The sequence below is a fragment of the Podarcis muralis genome, chromosome W (genome assembly GCF_964188315.1).
Source record: "Podarcis muralis chromosome W, rPodMur119.hap1.1, whole genome shotgun sequence".
Lineage (NCBI taxonomy): Eukaryota > Metazoa > Chordata > Lepidosauria > Squamata > Lacertidae > Podarcis > Podarcis muralis.
Window position 1 is genome coordinate 26378358 of NC_135674.1, and position 17249 is coordinate 26395606.

At 48.4% G+C, this 17249-nt stretch overlaps 1 protein-coding gene and 1 pseudogene across 1 annotated transcript in view; both read right to left on the reverse strand.

The window, feature by feature from the left end:
• LOC144326336 (adhesion G protein-coupled receptor D2-like) overlaps positions 1 to 17249 on the reverse strand; it is a 761129-nt pseudogene that overhangs the window by 483187 nt on the left and 260693 nt on the right.
• Positions 1 to 17249, reverse strand: part of LOC144326351 (steroidogenic factor 1-like) — a 50415-nt gene that overhangs the window by 11390 nt on the left and 21776 nt on the right. The window contains exon 3 of the mRNA XM_077922890.1: positions 14657 to 15390. Coding sequence (XP_077779016.1) covers positions 14657 to 15390 — 734 coding nt within the window. The remainder of the gene's footprint in view (positions 1 to 14656; positions 15391 to 17249) is intronic.

A 17249-nucleotide genomic window follows, 5' to 3' on the forward strand; every position in this document is an offset into this window, starting at 1 on the left:
TATAATGCAGGCGCCAGACGAGCCTCCCTGGGGAGAGCATCCCACAAATGGGGAGCCACTGCAGAAAAGGCCCCTTCTCATGTTGCCACCTTCTGGACCTCTCAAGGAGGAGGCACATGGAGAAGGGCCTCAGAGGATGATCTTGGGGTCCAGGTTAGTTCATATGGGGAGAGGCAGTCCTTGAGGTACTGCAGTCCTGAGCCGTTCAGGCTGTAGAGGCCGAAACCAGCACTTTGAATCAGGCTTAGAGACTAACTGGCAGCCAGTGCCATTGGGTCACCCTCAGTGTAACACGCTCAAATTGTCTTGTCCCAGTGAGCGCAACCTGGTCACCAAACTCTGCACTAGCTTAAGTTTCCAAACCATCTTCAGAGGCTGAACTATGCATAGACAACAGAAGTTAGGCTTTCCCTGTCCAGATAAGGACATAGCTCCACACCACCAAGGCCACCTTAGCTTCAAGTGACAGCAATGGATCCAGGGCCCCAAGCTACATACCTGCTTCTTCAGAAGGACTGTGACCCCATCAAGAGCAAGAATCTGACCGGAGTTCTCCACTCATGTTCAAGCCACTTCCTAGCTTTTTTCCTAAGCTCTGGCGTATACCAGGGAGCCAGGTGGGCTCCATGAAGCAGGAGAAGGAACTCCGGGGCATTTGGTGTCAATGGTCTGAGTCATTTGGATATTCCAGGGCTTTGACAAGTGTGGCATGACCTTCAGCATGCAGAGCAGATGTTCTGCCACTGAGCTGGGGCCCTTTCCAGGTCCAGGTCCTGCTAGGTGTTACAGATCAGTTAAACGAGAGGCAACAGGGCTATGCATCTGATGTAAGGACTCTTTTCTCACTTTATAGGCAGGGCCCCAGGACTTCAGCAAGACCTACTGAGGATGCCTGCCTACCATGCACCCTGTAATTCCCCCCTGCCCCCAGCCAGACACACTGATGGGTGCCTTGTGGCTACATACAGCCACTTTTAAAAAAAAATGTGCACAGCACCTGACCTAACACCATTCTGGGATCTTTTAAAAGCACCTAAGAACCAGAGGTGCTTAGAAGGCTGGTCCCCACAGCCAGGTAAGCCCACCTGAGCCACCAATGGAGAAGGCCACCCACCAGCAAACACATGGGCCCCACTTAAACCTGGAGCCAGCCCTGCCATAACTCCACGGGGCAAATGCAAAGTGTCCTTCAGTGGCTTCTAGGTCAATTATCACCAACCTACTACTGTAAAAGGTTAAAGGTGTGCCAGTTGAACATATATTTAAGCCTTAATTGTCACTGACTAATTCTTTTTTTTAATAATTTTTTATTAAATTTTCCATTTTAACAATCCAATCAAATCACATTAAAGATTCCAAATTATACAAATACTTATCATATAGTCCAAATATTCTGCCAAATTATAAATTTTTATTCGGACTTCCCATGCTTCAAGTTGCGGGTGGGGGGGGGGGGGGCTCTGATCATCTCATATCTCTGCTGCCTTGAGTTTCCAATAGTTCCTTTAAATCTTCCTGTTGTTAAACTTCCTTCTTTCATGGCCTCTGAGTTGTTTCCACAGGCGAGATGAAGTAAGCAATGATGTGTTTCTGTGTGAATTGTTACAGCATCTCCTCACACGCTGGTGTTTATGCCAAATCAATCCAAAAGTCATTTCGCTGCTGGCAGACACCATCTTCTCTCAGTTCCGATGAAATCAAATCTAGGCATTTGCTCATTAATTTTCCCAGATCGGTTGCATCAAACATTAGCCTTTCCAGGGGAGATTTGCCAAATCGGACTTAAAGTGCAGATATAATAACAAATTAAGAGCTCACCTCCCCCTATGACTATTTATCTCTGCAGCTCGGTCTTATCCCATAATGGCTGATCTCATTTAAATAATGCATCTCATCACCCTTCTCATAATCCGTCCAAAGTTTTTTTAAGTCTCTCCAGCGGCTAACAAGATCCTGCTTCTTTCTAATATCAATATTTGGAGGGTCTTTTATCTTCTTCCAAGCAATTCAACAAACAAAAGCTTTAATTATATAGTATTGTTATTTCCACACAGTTTATATTTTCCAATCTCACTTGCTGTAAATAATGTAAACAGTTCTTGGGGGGGGGGGAGGAGATTTGTCAGGTATTGTAATAAATCATAGTAAAAAAGGCTTTACCCCCCCTCCTTTTCCATTCTGTTCCAACATACCAACTTAGATGTTATTCTTAGATGTTATTCTTTCTTCCTCTCCATCACTCTTGGCACCTCAGTGGCTGGCTTAATTGGCAGATTAATTTCCCCCTCCTCACTCGAAGTATGTCCAAAATTTAAATCCAATTTTTCATCTTAAGAAATGGAACTTGGTGCGCTTGCACCGAACTCCCTTGGGGGCTTTCCATCCAGTGCCCCCACCCCCTCCTTCTTTACGAACTTGGGGGTAGTTTATTGGGCATCTGCGGATGAGACTGCATCTTCCCTTACACCAGGAAGAATTTGGGAGGCTGATTACTCCCATCTCAGCCTCTAATTACCTTGTGGGAGCTGGAGCGATTGTATTGTCAGCCATCTTCCATGGCGCCTCAAGCGGAAGTGTCACTGACTAATTCTTGCATCTCCTTGCCATTCTGCTCCCACCATACCGTTTCCCCCAACTAAGATTTCAATTCAGGCATCTGGCAGAGTGAGCTGGAGCCGCAGCAATAAATTTCTTGGCCTTTAAGGTTCCCTTGGAAGGAAGGCAGGAAAGAAGGAGGGAAGTGCAATGAATTGTTTCAGCCTCCCTACCTCCTCCTCGAGCTCCAGGGACAGTTTGTGGGGGTAGCTCAGCAAGGCTGGCTTTGGAGACCCCACCACCCACCACCCAGCTGCAAAGCAAACGCAGCCCACAGCGGGAGAGCAACAATGGCTGCTTGGCTCATCTGCACTCTTATCTGAGTCCCTTCCTGGGCCAAGCATCTCGCCCAGTTCTCAACACAGTGTCTTGCTGGGCACATCCCCCGTCCAACATCCCTGAGGGAGGGAGGGAAAACCACCCCGTTGTTTGCACACAAAAAGGCCAGCGTCTCTCAGGAGGCTGCTGTCGATACATTTTGCCCTCCAAGACACAGTATGTGCACCTCCAGCTGCCGTGGCTCTCCAGGGTCTCAGGAAGGGGGTGACCCCAGCCCTACCTCAAGATGAGGCCATTGGGGATTGAACCAGAGAACTTCTGCATGCAAAGCAGGTGCTCTACCCCCGGACCTGTGGCCCTTCCTCTGTCAAGACTTGCAAGATGTGCTTTGAATACATGAAACTCCCCCAAAAACACTTTGGGGCCTCTCCAAACCAGGGACACACACACACACACACACACACACACACACACACACTGTCAGGTGTCTTCTGCAATAGTAATAGCTCATTAGTGGTGGATTTGTTCTGGACAAAGTTCTCCCAAAGTTCCCATATTTTTGACACCTGGAGGGGCATCTCTTGTGTTATAGCTCAACAAAAGTGGGACAAAACAAACAAATAAGCAAATAGGAACATTTGTGGTATGCAATGTTGCAGGATTTCAGCAGGAAGTTATGGGACAGGCACTGATTGGAAAGGAAGCAGTTTGTACCTATAAACGTTTCAGTGAGGACATACCGCACCAAGTATAGCAAGATTGCCCATAAGTACTCAGATGCCTCCACGAGGAGGACAGGTCATCACAAACATGCCCTCAAATGCAAAGCAAATCCTGGCATCCCCGCTGCCCAAGGCGGCTGCCAGCACAGCCAAGCCAGGGGTTCAGCTTCTCCAGGGACACCACCCGCAGAGAACAGTCTTCGGTCTAGGAGGCAGAAGTGAAACTGAGGATGGACGGGTGAGTGTCAGGGGGCACCTCCCCCCCCCACAAAAAAGGAACAGTTCAGTAAGCAGGGCAGTTTATTATTAGTTTAGTGTACGTACTTAGATATCTGTGAATTGTCCCATTGTATAGTTCTCTGGGCAAAGCAGAATAAAAAGTTTATTCCAACCCCCTGAAAGGGTTCAGCTGAGTGGATGGAGAATATTACCATATGTGGTGGACGTGTGATAAAGTGAAGCCATTTTGGGAGTCAATTTATAATGAGCTTAAGAAGATAGTAAAATATACCTTCCCCAAAAAGCCAGAGGCTTTTCTACTTGGCTTGATGGGAAAGGAGATTACCTGTAAGATAAAAGATCAAAGATTATTCATGTATACCACAGCTGCTGCAAGGACTTTGTTGGCCCAAAATTGGAAATCACAAGAAGTTCCTACCATTGCGGAGTGGCAGGCGAAGATGACAGACTATGCGGAGTTAGCCAAACTGACCGGAAGGATTCGGGATCAGGACGATCAGAGATTCCAGGAAAATTGGAGTAAATTTATTGTATATTTAAAGGACAGCTGTATAAATCTAAAGACACTAGCAGGACTGAAGTACCGGTAACTCCTACAATGTAGATGATAGAAGATGTGAAAAGATAAAATACGCGAATGGATTTGATAAGGGATACCAACTGAAGGGAGGGAGGGAAGTCACAAGCTCGGCAGAGCAAAAATGTTTATATGTTGATTAATGTATTGAAAGAAAGAATGTGTAAAGAAAATAATAAAAATTTATTGGGGGGGGGGGGGGGAAGGGTTCAGCTGAAACACAGGACAGTCAAAAATACCACAGCAAAATCCAAAATATAGCAGAGAAAGTAAAACTGACTCCCAATCAAGCTTGTCATAGTCCCAAAAGCTCTGGGCAGTGTCAGTTTGGACAAAGTTACATTATGCCATTCCCTCATTTCTCCCTCTGCCCCACAAAAGAGTGCTACTTGCTACCTTGACCCTCTTTCAAGCTCCCCTCAGTCCACCTGCTTCCTCAAAATGTTGCTACTCTCCTGCAACAGACACCTTGACAGTGTTGGGATTTTTATATCTCACCAGCTGCAAGGAGCAGCACAATGGTTGTTGACATCATGTGATGTCTGTGAGCGTGAGACAGGAAGTCTCTGCTTGTTCTCATGTAACTGGAGAGTTACTTTCGCTTCTGAGTGAAGCGGGTGTTGAGTCGTACTTCTGTGCTTGCTGCTCAGGAGAGCAGACATGTTGGATGAGAGCTGCGTGTACAGTCTGTAAATAAAGTAGTGTGTAGACTGCTGGCTGGTTCTTTCTTCTGTGATGGGATACCAGAAGACGAGTGTGCTACTCTCAGGATGGAGGGGTCGCTTATTACCCGTCTCTCTGGACTGAGGGCAATTTCCAGCCAGAGAGTAGCACCCTTCCTGGGGGCGTTTTTCCAACAGACAGTGTTGTGGAAATTACGGGGGGGGGGGCACATCTTTCAAGTTGTTAAATGTTACAAATATTATGCATAAATATATCCTTTCAACTTGACAGCTCAGGGAAGTTACCTAGCTTTAACAATAATCTAAAATCATCTCTTTTGCCAGTTTCCTCCATTTCAATTCCGTAACAACAGTGTTGGCAAAAGTGAGCAGAGTATTTCATGGACTGTGAAGATGCACACACACACACACACACAGCCCTATGCTTCCTCCCGAGAGCTCTGGCTTCTGCACCCATTGTGCAAGGCACTTATAATAGAAAAAAGATGGGTGTGGAACTAGGGAAGCAGAGGACACCGGGATTCTCCAGCAGAGAGTGGCAATAAAGCAGGAGCCAGGAGAAAGATTACTCAGGGAATGGGAGGTGGAGTTGCAGGAGACTTCCAAGACCCAACATTCCTGCCTCAGCCAATGCATAATCCCAGGAGCTGCCCCACTCAAGCAGTTCCTGTTGCTAGCAGAGGGCCAGTGTGGTGTAGTGGTTAAGAGCAGTATGTGTTTGGGGTCTGGATGTGGGTCCTAAAGATAATGTGTATTTCAAATGATTAAATATATTGAAATACAGAACTGGCTCTAAGTTCATTCACAAAACTTTTTGTTTTTTTGGCATTCTCAATATAGGGGGTTCCTTTGCTTTCTAAGTTCACATTTCCTGAGGCATGCTTTAGAAATGCCTGCAGCTGAGAGATCCAAAATGATAAAATACATCCTTTAATAAAATGCAGTCAGGATGCAAAGAAAGAAAGAAAAAAAAGAGCGGTGGACTGGTAATCTGATGAACGGGGTGTGTGTCTCCGCTCCTCCACATGCAGCTGCTGGGTGACCTTGGGCTAGTCACACTTCTCTGAAGTCTCTCAGCCTTACTCACCTCACAGAGTGTTTGTTGTGGGGGAGGAAGGGAAAGGAGAATGTTAGCCGCTTTGAGACTCCTTCGGGTAGTGATAAAGCAGGATATCAAACCCAAACTCCTCCTCCTCCTCCTCTTCTTCTTCTTCTTCTTCGTGCTCCTTATTTGCAAAGACGTTAATTACGCCTGGCCACCTAACAAACCTAGAGGGGAAATAGGCCCCCATTGTTGCCATTTTGCAGATGAGCAACTGAGCACGAGTCTAGGCAGACGGGCCCCAAGGGCAGCGGTTGAATCTGCAGCCAGCCAACCCAGACCTCAGAGACTACCACTTTCTCTTTCAACCTTGCCAGGAGTCTCCTCTTCCCTCCCTGTCCTACAAGGGTGTAAGCAAAGCACTATCTCTTCCAGCCCAGAGTGCAAACAAAGTAATACCTGTTTCAAAGTGTGTGCATGGTGCAAACAAGGAAGAAATGAACATGAACAAAGTGCAATTCCCACAGTCTCTTTTTGTCATGAGATCACCTCTTTGCACATGCAGACTGAGAGTTTGCTTTAAGGACCTTCATCTCATCCAGGAGACCTAAGCAGAGACAGCTCACACCAATCAAAACATGATGCTACTGGAGCCCGCTGCTTGATGGTGTTAGGCAATGAACCTCGGTTCACAGCCAAAAAGAGGTATAATCCGTGGGGGGGGGGGGCTAGTGTGGAAAGGAGAAGGGCTTTTAATTGTCTTTGGAAACCTTCATAACAGCAGGATGCAATGTGGGCTAGAACTCCACTGCTTGAAGCTGACAATTAACTCCTTGGTAGTTACAGAAAGTATCTTTTCTGGCATCAAAGCTTTCCAAGAGGAATTAGGCTGGGGGGTGAGAGACACCTACAAGCCCATGTCACTCTGACCGATGACCTTTGGTGCACAGCACTCCAACACAAAGAGCACTGGTCCCAAGTAGCTATTTAGAGGTGCAAATTGTTTCAAGGTCTGGGTAACGTGCCTGGCTTGTGTAACAAGGGTGCTACAGAGTTCAGGGAGTACAGAGGAAATGAGTGCCTTGAACTGCAAGTGGAACAGGCCAAGGACACAAGAAGAGCCCTGCTTGTTCAGGCCAAAGGGGCCCATGCAGTCTGGCATCCAGCTCTCAGTGGACAACCAGGTGCATCTATTGGTAAACCAGCAAGCAGGATTCAATCACAGCAGCCCTCTGTCCCCTCCTGTGATTTCCAGCAACTGGCATTCAGAAGCATTCCTGCCTCCAACTGTGGAGGCAGGGCAGAGCCATTGTGGCACGTAGATGTCAATAGCCCTCCTATCCATGAATCAAGAACTCCACAAGATTTGAAAATCTCAAGCCAAATTCTTCCATGCAAGTCACCAGGAGGGTTTTGAACACACCAGTTTTGCCTCCAAAGGAGGGCGGGGTCTGTGTGTGTTGGAAGACGTGCAGCCTCCGCCAGAGGCAGGTTTAGGGGAGCGGGACCAGTTCAGTTGCGCTGGGTGCAGAGCACCGTTAGGGACACTGCAACTATGTTGAGGAGGCGGAGGGGTGTTGAATTTGGGCGTTGCACAGGTCACCCATTGCCTCTGCTCCCAAACCAAGGAGAGCCCTGTGGAGCTTGGGGCTGCCAACTGCTTTCACTGCCCTTGCTTCTGCACCATTGAGAGCAGCCACAAAAAGGGGGAAGGGCAGAGGAGAGGCAGAGGCTTTCCCAAGCACCTGATCTCCAAGCCGCAGAAATGTCTGCAGGTGCTCAGCCTGCTGTTTGCAGTGTGTATGTGTGTGTGTGTGTGTGTGTGTGAGAGAGAGAGAGAGAGAGAGAGAGAGAGGGAGGGAGAGAGAGAGCTATATTCCATGCCAAGGATCATTAGGAATAAGAGTGAAAATAAAACTGCCAGTACCATACTGCCGCTATGCACCTGGAATACTGGTTGCCTCATCTTAAAAAAGGACAGTGTAGAGTTGGGGTGTATGGCATGTTAGGGGAGGGGCAGTACCTCAGGTGGGGGGAACACATGATGCTCCTTCTGAGGTAGTTCATCCCCCTTTGGTCCCCACCCGGCACTCAGCTCTCAACTGTGGCTCCCAGAAGCTGTCAGCATGAGACAGGAGCCACAAGCCCAGCAGCAATGGCTTCGACTGGCTGGCTAAATCAGGTGAGGGGAGCTAATTGGTTTCAAACCCTCAGTGAGTTAGGAACTTCCCCTGCATGCGAAGACAAGGTTCTCACGCATTGAACAGATGAGACCAAGAGCGGGTCAAGAAGGCAGTTTCTGCCTGTGCTGCAGAGGAAAGTGAGGCGTAGGTGGGGCTTGTCCACCTGGGAAGGAGCCCATCTAGAAGAAAGAAAACTGATCTTAAACATCTGCTGCCTTGCAAGATATCTTTGGGAGGAAAAAAGGCTAAGGAGCAAACCCGACTCAAATGTGGAGTGTGGCGCCTTGCACGCCTCCTTCCGGCAACTCCTGCAGCCAAGCTGGTGCCAAACGTCTTGCTCTGCTCTCCTTTGGAAGCAGGCTGAGAGTATCATCTGGGCAGCCCAGAACCTCCAGACACACTGCCTGGGTTTGCATCCCAGGGAGGTCACTTTGGTGCTGCTAAAAAGAAGCAGCTTGCCTTCTCGAGACAGATGGATGACAACCACAAGGTGGAAAAGGTGCAGAAAAGGGCAACTCAAATGATAGATTGGATGGAGTGACTTGCCTATGAAGAAAGGTTGTAACCTTGGAGACTTTTTCGTTTATAGAGAAAAGGCAAGTCAGAAGCGTCATGACAGAAGCTTGTAAAATTACACATGGTGTGGAGGAATTCCAATGAAGTTGAATATTGGAAGATATTGGAAGAAAAGAAAAGAAAAGTTAAACTATGGAACTCCCTGCCACGGGAGGCAGTGATGGCCACCCACTTGGATGGCTTGAAAAGAGGACCGGGCAAATTCATGGAGGAGGAAGAGAGGGCTGTCAATGGCTTCTAGCCAGGATGGCTCTGCTCAGCCTCCAAAGTTTCCCATCCTAGGCATCTGACTGGCTGCTCTGAGGGCAGGATGGTGGACTCAATGGACCACTGGCCTGATCCAGCAGCCTCTTCTTGTGCTGTTATGATCACTCAAAATGAAACATGTCCACAAGTCTCTCTGAGAGGCTGCTATGGATGCAGCCACTGCAGCGGGGGGGGGGGGGGGGGGAGAGTTGCCGAGGGCACAATTATTTGGTGAAGATTGGATGTGTCCCCTCGACAATTGGGAAGGGACAAAGCTGGGCCAGGAGATGACAATCAAAACCTTTCACAAATTGAAGGGGTTAATAAGAGGTTAACACCCTTCAGATGTCACAGTGACTGACCTATCCCCTCCCCCAACCACCACCAAGATCATCAGGAAAACAAGATGTTGTTTAATTGCCTGCCTAGATGTCAGTTCAGCACAACAGGCTTGCAACTTTCTCCTTCTCCTTCTCAGTCCCAAGAACTGGGTGTGCAGGACATTTAACCCTACCTAAAAGAAAGCAAAAAATGCAAAGAACTAACTTTGCTCCTTGCACAGCCTTGCCAATGGATGTTATCTGACTACAACTCCCGTCGCTGCGGACCTCTAGCCATGTTGGCTGGGGCTAATGAGAGGAATCTGTCAATTTCAGTTTCTTGTTTTTCTAATATTAAATTCAGCTTTCCACATTTCCACAAGTAAAAAATAAGAAATCCTCATGAAAATTCATCAGCATTTAATTGTGAATTTCACCTAACAAACACTATTTTTAGATGCACCTTTGATGAACTTAAAACATTCCTGCAATCAGTTTCCCCAAACATAATGCATTTCTATTATCTAATTTTACTAATGCATGCCTTTTTAGGCACACCTCCTCCTAATGTAGGGACGCGGGTGGCGCTGTGGGTAAAAGCCTCAGCGCCTAGGGCTTGCCGATCAGAAGGTCGGCGGTTCGAATCCCCGCGGCGGGGTGCGCTCCCGTTGCTCGGTCCCAGCGCCTGCCAACCTAGCAGTTCGAAAGCACTCCCGGGTGCAAGTAGATAAATAGGGACCGCTTACTAGCGGGAAGGTAAACGGCGTTTCCGTGTGCGGCTCTGGCTCGCCAGAGCAGCGATGTCACGCTGGCCACGTGACCCGGAAGTGTCTCCGGACAGCGCTGGCCCCCGGCCTCTTGAGTGAGATGGGCGCACAACCCCAGAGTCTGTCAAGACTGGCCCGTATGGGCAGGGGTACCTTTACCTTTACCTTTTACCTCCTAATGTATGCATTCTTGTACACACTGGATGGAGAACCGCATTACTTAATTCAGAGAAGTACAAATTTTGAAAGATAATTGTGCTTCAACTCATTTAGAATCACAGATTTGTAGGGTTGGAAGGGACCCCAAGGGTCATCTAGTCCAACCCCCTGCAATGCAAGAATCTCAGCTAAAGAATCCATGACTGATGCCCATCCAACTTCTGCTTAAAAACCTCCAAGGAGAGTCCACACCTTCTGAGGAAATCTGTTCCACTGTTGGATAGCTCTTACCGTCAGAAAATTCTTCCCTAATGTTTAGGCAGAATCTCCTTTCTTGTAACTTGAATCTGATAGTTTGGTCCCTGCCCTCTGGAGCAGCTTGCTCTATCTTCCATGTGACAGCCCTTCAGATATCTGAATATGGCCACTTCAGTCTCCTCTTCTCCAGACTAAACATCACCAAATCCCTCAAACATTCATTTTAAGTCTGGGTCTCAAGAACCGTTATCATTGGTCGCCCTCCTCTGCCCCCGTTCCAGCTTCTCAATATCCTTCTGAAGGATACTGTTATTGGTTCAAATTGTGTGAACTGGGTACTTTTTCATCAAAATGCAGACAAAAATTATTCTCTCCCTTATAGTTAATTGGACTGGAGATTCCCCCTATTACTTGGCATTCCAAGGGAAATGGGTGGTTTCATCTAGGTTTAGCTCAACTAGATTCAAAAACCATCCACATAAGTTAAGCACAAACTCCACAGTGGATAGGCTGTCCCCACCTGCCCCAGCCAACCTCCGCCACAAATCTATAGGCAAATCAACAAAATGAGCCCATCCAGATGGAGCTGTAAATGTATCATAACTTTCAGTTTTAGTATCAGATAATATTGCTGCTGAAACATCGCATTGTTGTTCCTGTATACACATTGCTATAAGAAGCGGGGGTATATTATTATTACTGTTTTTTCATTGTTCTGGTGTATTTTGCTATTTTGCTGGGAAAGCTATGGTTTTCCCAGTAGTGACGTATGGAAGTGAGAGCTGGACCATAAAGAAGACTGACCACCGAAGAATTGATGCTTTTGAATTATGGTGCTGGAGGAGACTCTTGAGAGTCCCATGGACTGCAAGAAGATCAAAACCTATCCATTCTTAAGGAAATCAGCCCTGGGTGCTCACTGGAAGGACAGATCCTGAAGCTGAGGCTCCAAGACTGATGAAATTGTTGGAAAAGTAATAAATATCATTTTTAAAAAAATAAAAAACAGCTTTCAATTTTTTTGCATGCCAGGCCCAGAAGTGTTGCACTAAGGCTCAAACTCTGTTTGAAAGGAAAAGGAGTGTGTGTGGGTTTTTAAATTGAATTTGTTATTATATATTATCAACTGCATGATAGTAAGACAGCTTCTAAACAGTTAACAAAAATATACAACAGAACATTAAAATGATTGATAAAACACAGTTAAAAGCAGGTATTTAAGAGTATTCAAAAGATGATTAAAGTCAGCAGTGGTTAAAAGGAAGTAAATCACATGCAGCTTCTATGTGTTCAGATGGGCTGTTTACAACAGCCCTAACGAAAATGTTTTGAGCAGTTGCCGGAAAGAGTACAGTGAGAGCCCCTGCCTCCTGGTGTCAGTGGGGGGGAATTGAAAAATTGGGGGGGGGGGCGGGACCAGGCTTTTTTATGTTTTTTCCCAAAGCCGTTTTTTTCCAAGAAAAATTGAAAAAAATGTGTGGAATATTCAAACTATATCAAACTATTTTTTAAAAAAAATTCCAGGGGAAAAGAGTTTTGGGAAAAAACAGAAAAAAACCTGGGGTTTTTTTTCGATTTTTCCGGGGGGGGGGGGAGGGTTTCCAGGCCTTCCCATCTCTAGGTATCAGGGTGGTTATAGGTTATCCCACTTTCAGAACAGTTTGCCCCTGCAAAAGTTTCAGGGAGCACAACTGGTGCAGGCCCCATAACTTCCTGCTGAAATCCTATAACATTTCATACCAGAAATGTGAGGGCTATTGTGTGGGCTGGGGCGTCTTTTCATTCAGCATCTGTTGCACAAGAGTTGCTCCTTCAGATAGTAATAGCACAATAACACTGTAGAACAACTAATAAAGCAGAATGATATTTGGAAAGTCTGGTGCAACTCCACCACGAACGCGCTCTTATTGTGTCAGTGAAATGCTGCAAAATAGAACCCACACACCAGTCTGGAGGGAGAGCCCAGACACTGCAATTGTCCAATCTATCGGCAGGAGGCGGGGAGTGGAGTGGAGGGGGTCTTTGCTTCTACCACCAAGGCACTTTCCTGCCCTCTCCAATTATTTCAGAGTCACTTTTGCAAAACATTTTCCATCTCCCACAGTTTGAACACAACACCACTCCCCGCCCCCGTGTCGACTCATCAATTCACAGCACTGATCACTTGCACAGTACTAATATCTTCAAATGTTTTATCTTTTTTTTTATTACAGTGGACACTCGGGTTGCAAACGTGATCTGTGCGGGAAGCACGTTCGCAACCCGCAGCATCCACAACCCGCAGCGCCGTGTCTGCGCACGCACGGGTCGCAATTCGGTACTTCTGCGCATGCACAAAGCGCAATTTAGTGCTTCTGCGCAAGCACAAGTGCTGAAACCCAGAAATAACCTGTTCCAGTACTTCCAGGTTCGGCGCGGTGCGCAACCTGAAGCGTCTGCAACCCGAGGTATGACTGTATTATTATCATTAGCATTATCATTAGCATTAGCATTTATATCCCAGCTTTCCCCCCCCCCCAGGAGCTCAAAGTGGTGTACATGGTTTTCTCCCCTTCCTCATTCAATTCCCACGACAACCCTGTGAGGTGGAAACAAAAAAAAAAATTCCTTCCAGTAGGACCTTAAAGACCAACTAAGTTAGAGTTAAAGTTAAGTTAAAGACCAACTAAGTTAGTTCTTGGTATGAGCTTTCGTGTGCATGCACACTTCTTCAGATACAATCTTAGTTGGTCTTTAAGGTGCTACTGGAAGGAATTTTTTTTTGTTTTGACTATGGCAGACCAACACGGCTACCTATCTGTACCTGTGAGGTGGGTTAGGCTGAGAGAGGCAGTGAATGGACCAAGGTCACACCCAGTGAGCTTCATGGCAGCCAGGTGGGGATTTGAACCCTGGTCTCTCCCAGGTCTTAGTCTGACACTCTTAATGACTACACCACACTGGTTCTTTCTTGTAGCCAGCCTCAGATTTCTCCATCCACACCCTGCTGGCCATTCAAATACAAATCACAAGACCTCAGCCCAGATCAAGCCACAGCACCCATCCCGTCAGATTCCCATTGCTTGGAGCCACCCTCAAGCCTCCCATCACCGGGAGAAATCCATCTCTATATAATTTATTAAATTATAGGTTGTCACTGGAAGAGGACAGAAGAGCCCAAACCCAGGAAAAACCCCAGGAGCAATCTATTCCACCTCCCTGCCCAGAGGTGAGGGCCTAAGGCACGCCCCCTATCGATGACCCCGGGGGAGTTCCTAGTTGATGTGCATCAGCAGGACTCCCCCTACTGGTGGTTAACCCTTCCCGGACTTCAAGCGGATGGGCTGAAGCAGGATATAGTCGGTTAGGACCAATGCCTAAGCCAATACCGTTCATCACCTGTAACCAATAAAGTTGTGGCCTTATTTAGCCCATTAACCTTAATAATTGTGTCATGTGTCTTTATTTCCACTGGGGGGGGCAGGAACTCACCACGCAAGCAGGACATTTGCGGGGGGGGGGGGGTGTGCTAGCGGTTCTCTCCCACTGTTGAGCCCCAGGCAACTAGTATTCACTCTGGAGGTGCCATCATGACTAGTAGCCACTGTTCACCTTACACCCCACGCATTTGCCTAACCCTCCTTTTACTGTTATATCACATTTATATTCTACCTTGGCCTCCCCTCTATTTTATCCTCAAAACTACCGGTATGCTGTGAGGTACACACTGGTGTTAAGTTCGTCATCATTTCAGGACAGACTGCTAAGAGAATTTTGCTCCCAATCTACTGTTAACTTTTTCCTAGTCTGACACTCTAACCATTGAGCTCTGCACGTGCTCAAAGCAGGCCTCGCTTCAGCCAGCTCCAGCCACAGTTCAACCTTCCTCCTCACCATCCCCCCCCCACCCCCAGGACCAAATAAAGCAACCGCTGGAAACATGTCCAAGTCGGGGAGATGTAGGTCGTGGGAAGCCATTTCCTCTCAGGGTTCATCCCCCGCCCCGCGAAAAGCAACAGCCCCCCCTCACCTCCAGCTCTTTGAAGAAGATGCAGCTGCGTGCCCACTCCACGATGGCGAAGAGGGTCTGATCTGCCATCTTACACATGAGGCCAAAGGTGCTGAGCTTGTTGTGGAGGCCCTTGCTCTGCTCCTCCTGCAGGCAGGACAGGATGCAGGCCTTGACTTGCGCCTCGTCGGGCTCCTGCTCCAGCAACTTCAGGATCACGTCAGGCATGTCGGCCCCAGTGGCTGGGGAGCCGCCGCTGGGGTAGACCTCTGGGTAGGGGTACGGCGGGGCTGCCTCGTTTGGATGCATCACGTATGGGTCCGGGAACTCGGGCTTGATGGCCCAGCTGGCGAAGGGCGGGTAGTGGTAACCCGAGAGCGGCCCGTGACCCGAGGGCACCGGCATGGCCAGCGCGGGCATCCCGTAGGAGCTGCACTCATAGTCGATGGGCGTCATGGCGGTGGAGCTGCTTATCCCGCTGCCACCGCCACTGCTGGAGCTGCTGCTGCTGGGCGGGGGTAGCCCCTTTGCCACCTCAGGCTGGTGGTGTTGGCTCAGGCCGTGCAGCGAGGCCGACAGCCCGCCGGACTCCTCCGCCGCCTGCACCGGGGACACGATGGGCGGCTGGGCTGCCGTCTCCAGTTTGAAGCTGTTGGTGTGGATCAGCGCCTTCTTCTGCTGTTTCATGGCTCGGTCCTGCTTGTACATGGGCCTGAACCTGTTCCAGCCACCCCGCATGCGGTTGGCACGCACGGCTGGAGGGAGGGGGGAGGGAGGAGAAGAAGGGGCAAAGGGAGAGAAAGCGGGGAAAAGGTGTCAGACAAAATCCGGCCAGAAAGGCCCAGTGTTATGTATTGAAGTTCTCACCCTGGCCAACAGGGGTATTGTGTATATAGTTTTCACTCAGGTCCACGTAAGTTAATTTAGGGAAACCCTGGGCTGTTGTTGTTACAATGTTGACAGCCGGCTGCCTATAAAAGCAGGCCGGCTGAGCTGTTTGCTGTTCAGTTCAGTTCCAGCTTACTTATAAGGAACTACTTGGAGAAATCTCTGTGTTGTCTGCTATGTCCACCCACTATTTAATACTGGCGACGGGGATGGGATCAGATGGACATCAGAGCACAGCCACATTTGGACACTCACTGAGCAAAATCACTGAACAGAACCCAATTCAGAGCTGACCATACTGGCTAGAGCACTGTGTTTCATCCATCGCCCACCACGTCGGCATCGGAACCATGGCTTCACTCGTGCCTCTACTGCCATTTGCCCCAGCCTCTGAATCATGGGACTCCTATCTTGCTCGGTTCGGCTGCTGCCTCCAAGCAAACGAGCTGACAGAAGGGTCAGAGGAGCGTAAGTGGGGCCTATTCCTCAGCCTCTGCGAGCCCGAGGTGTTCGAGACGGCCCGAGTTTTGGTCGCGCCACTAGCAGTCCAGGCAGCGCCATGGGATGTGCTAAAAGAGAAGCTAAAAGACCACTACGCCCCGAAGCCATCCAAAATTGCTGTCATAGTGGCATAGTGATTAGTTTACTAGGACCTGGGAGAGACCTGGGTTCAAATCCTCCCACTCGGCCTCGAAGCTCCCTGGGTGTGGCATTAGAGGCCAGCCCATAGAAACCAACTCCTAGGGGTCGAGGTCCCTTTGCCCACCCCCTAACAAAATATTCGAGGGGGACAGTTCCCCCCCCCCCGGTTGATGGGCATTGCTACTCAAGTGATGTTATGTGTGTGCAGGAGGGGGCTTACCTGCCCTCCCACAATATTTCATACAAGTTTGCCCCCTGGACCAGTCACTGCTTGTCACCCTAGCCTACCTCACAGGGTTGTCGTTGGGATTAGATTGCGCCACTCTGGACGCCACGTGGATGTTGTTCAGTTTCTGTTAATTGGTTCTCGTGGGAAACTTGCAGATTCTAGCTTCGCACAATTAACTCAAGGTGGTGTCAATTTACTCTTGGCAGAAAGCCCAGGTCTGCTTGACCTAGAAACTACTCACTCTGATTGGTTAACGACCAGCACTCAACTCTGTTATCAAGGGTTTGCTAGCTCAGTTTGAAGTGAGGTGTTGTTAGGAGTAGAAGTGCTGTGTATGGTTTTGAGAGAGAGAAAGAGAGGGTTTATTTTGCTTTGATTTGTATGCAGAAACTCTGCTGGTTTTATTTTTTCCTTTTTAATAAATCCTGTAAATAGTTATTCTGAGTCTAGCTGACTTGTCATTACTGCCGCAACTAGCTTCTTCGCTGTGCAGGAAAACTCTGCTACGTTTGGGCTAAAGCCAATAGGGCTATGCCTGACACTTCAAAGTTCCATGAGGTTATGGGCATTGTGCTGCCAGCCTGAGTTGCGGTGGTGTCAGCATCAACGGCGTTGGTTCCAGTAGTTCCAGAAGTTGTTGTTCCTGCTGGTGCAGCAGATGGACTCTGGCTGGTTCCTGACCGTGGTGAGCTGGTGACGCAGCGGACACAAGGACAACAGCTGCAGCGTGTGAGTGCTGGGTGCTGTGGTTCCTGTTTTCTCTCTCGGTGGTCGTGAGTAGCTGGTTCCGGGTTCCAGGGACATCGCTCTCAAGATGACCTCACAACCAGTTCAGATGGCTTTTGAGCGTCTGAA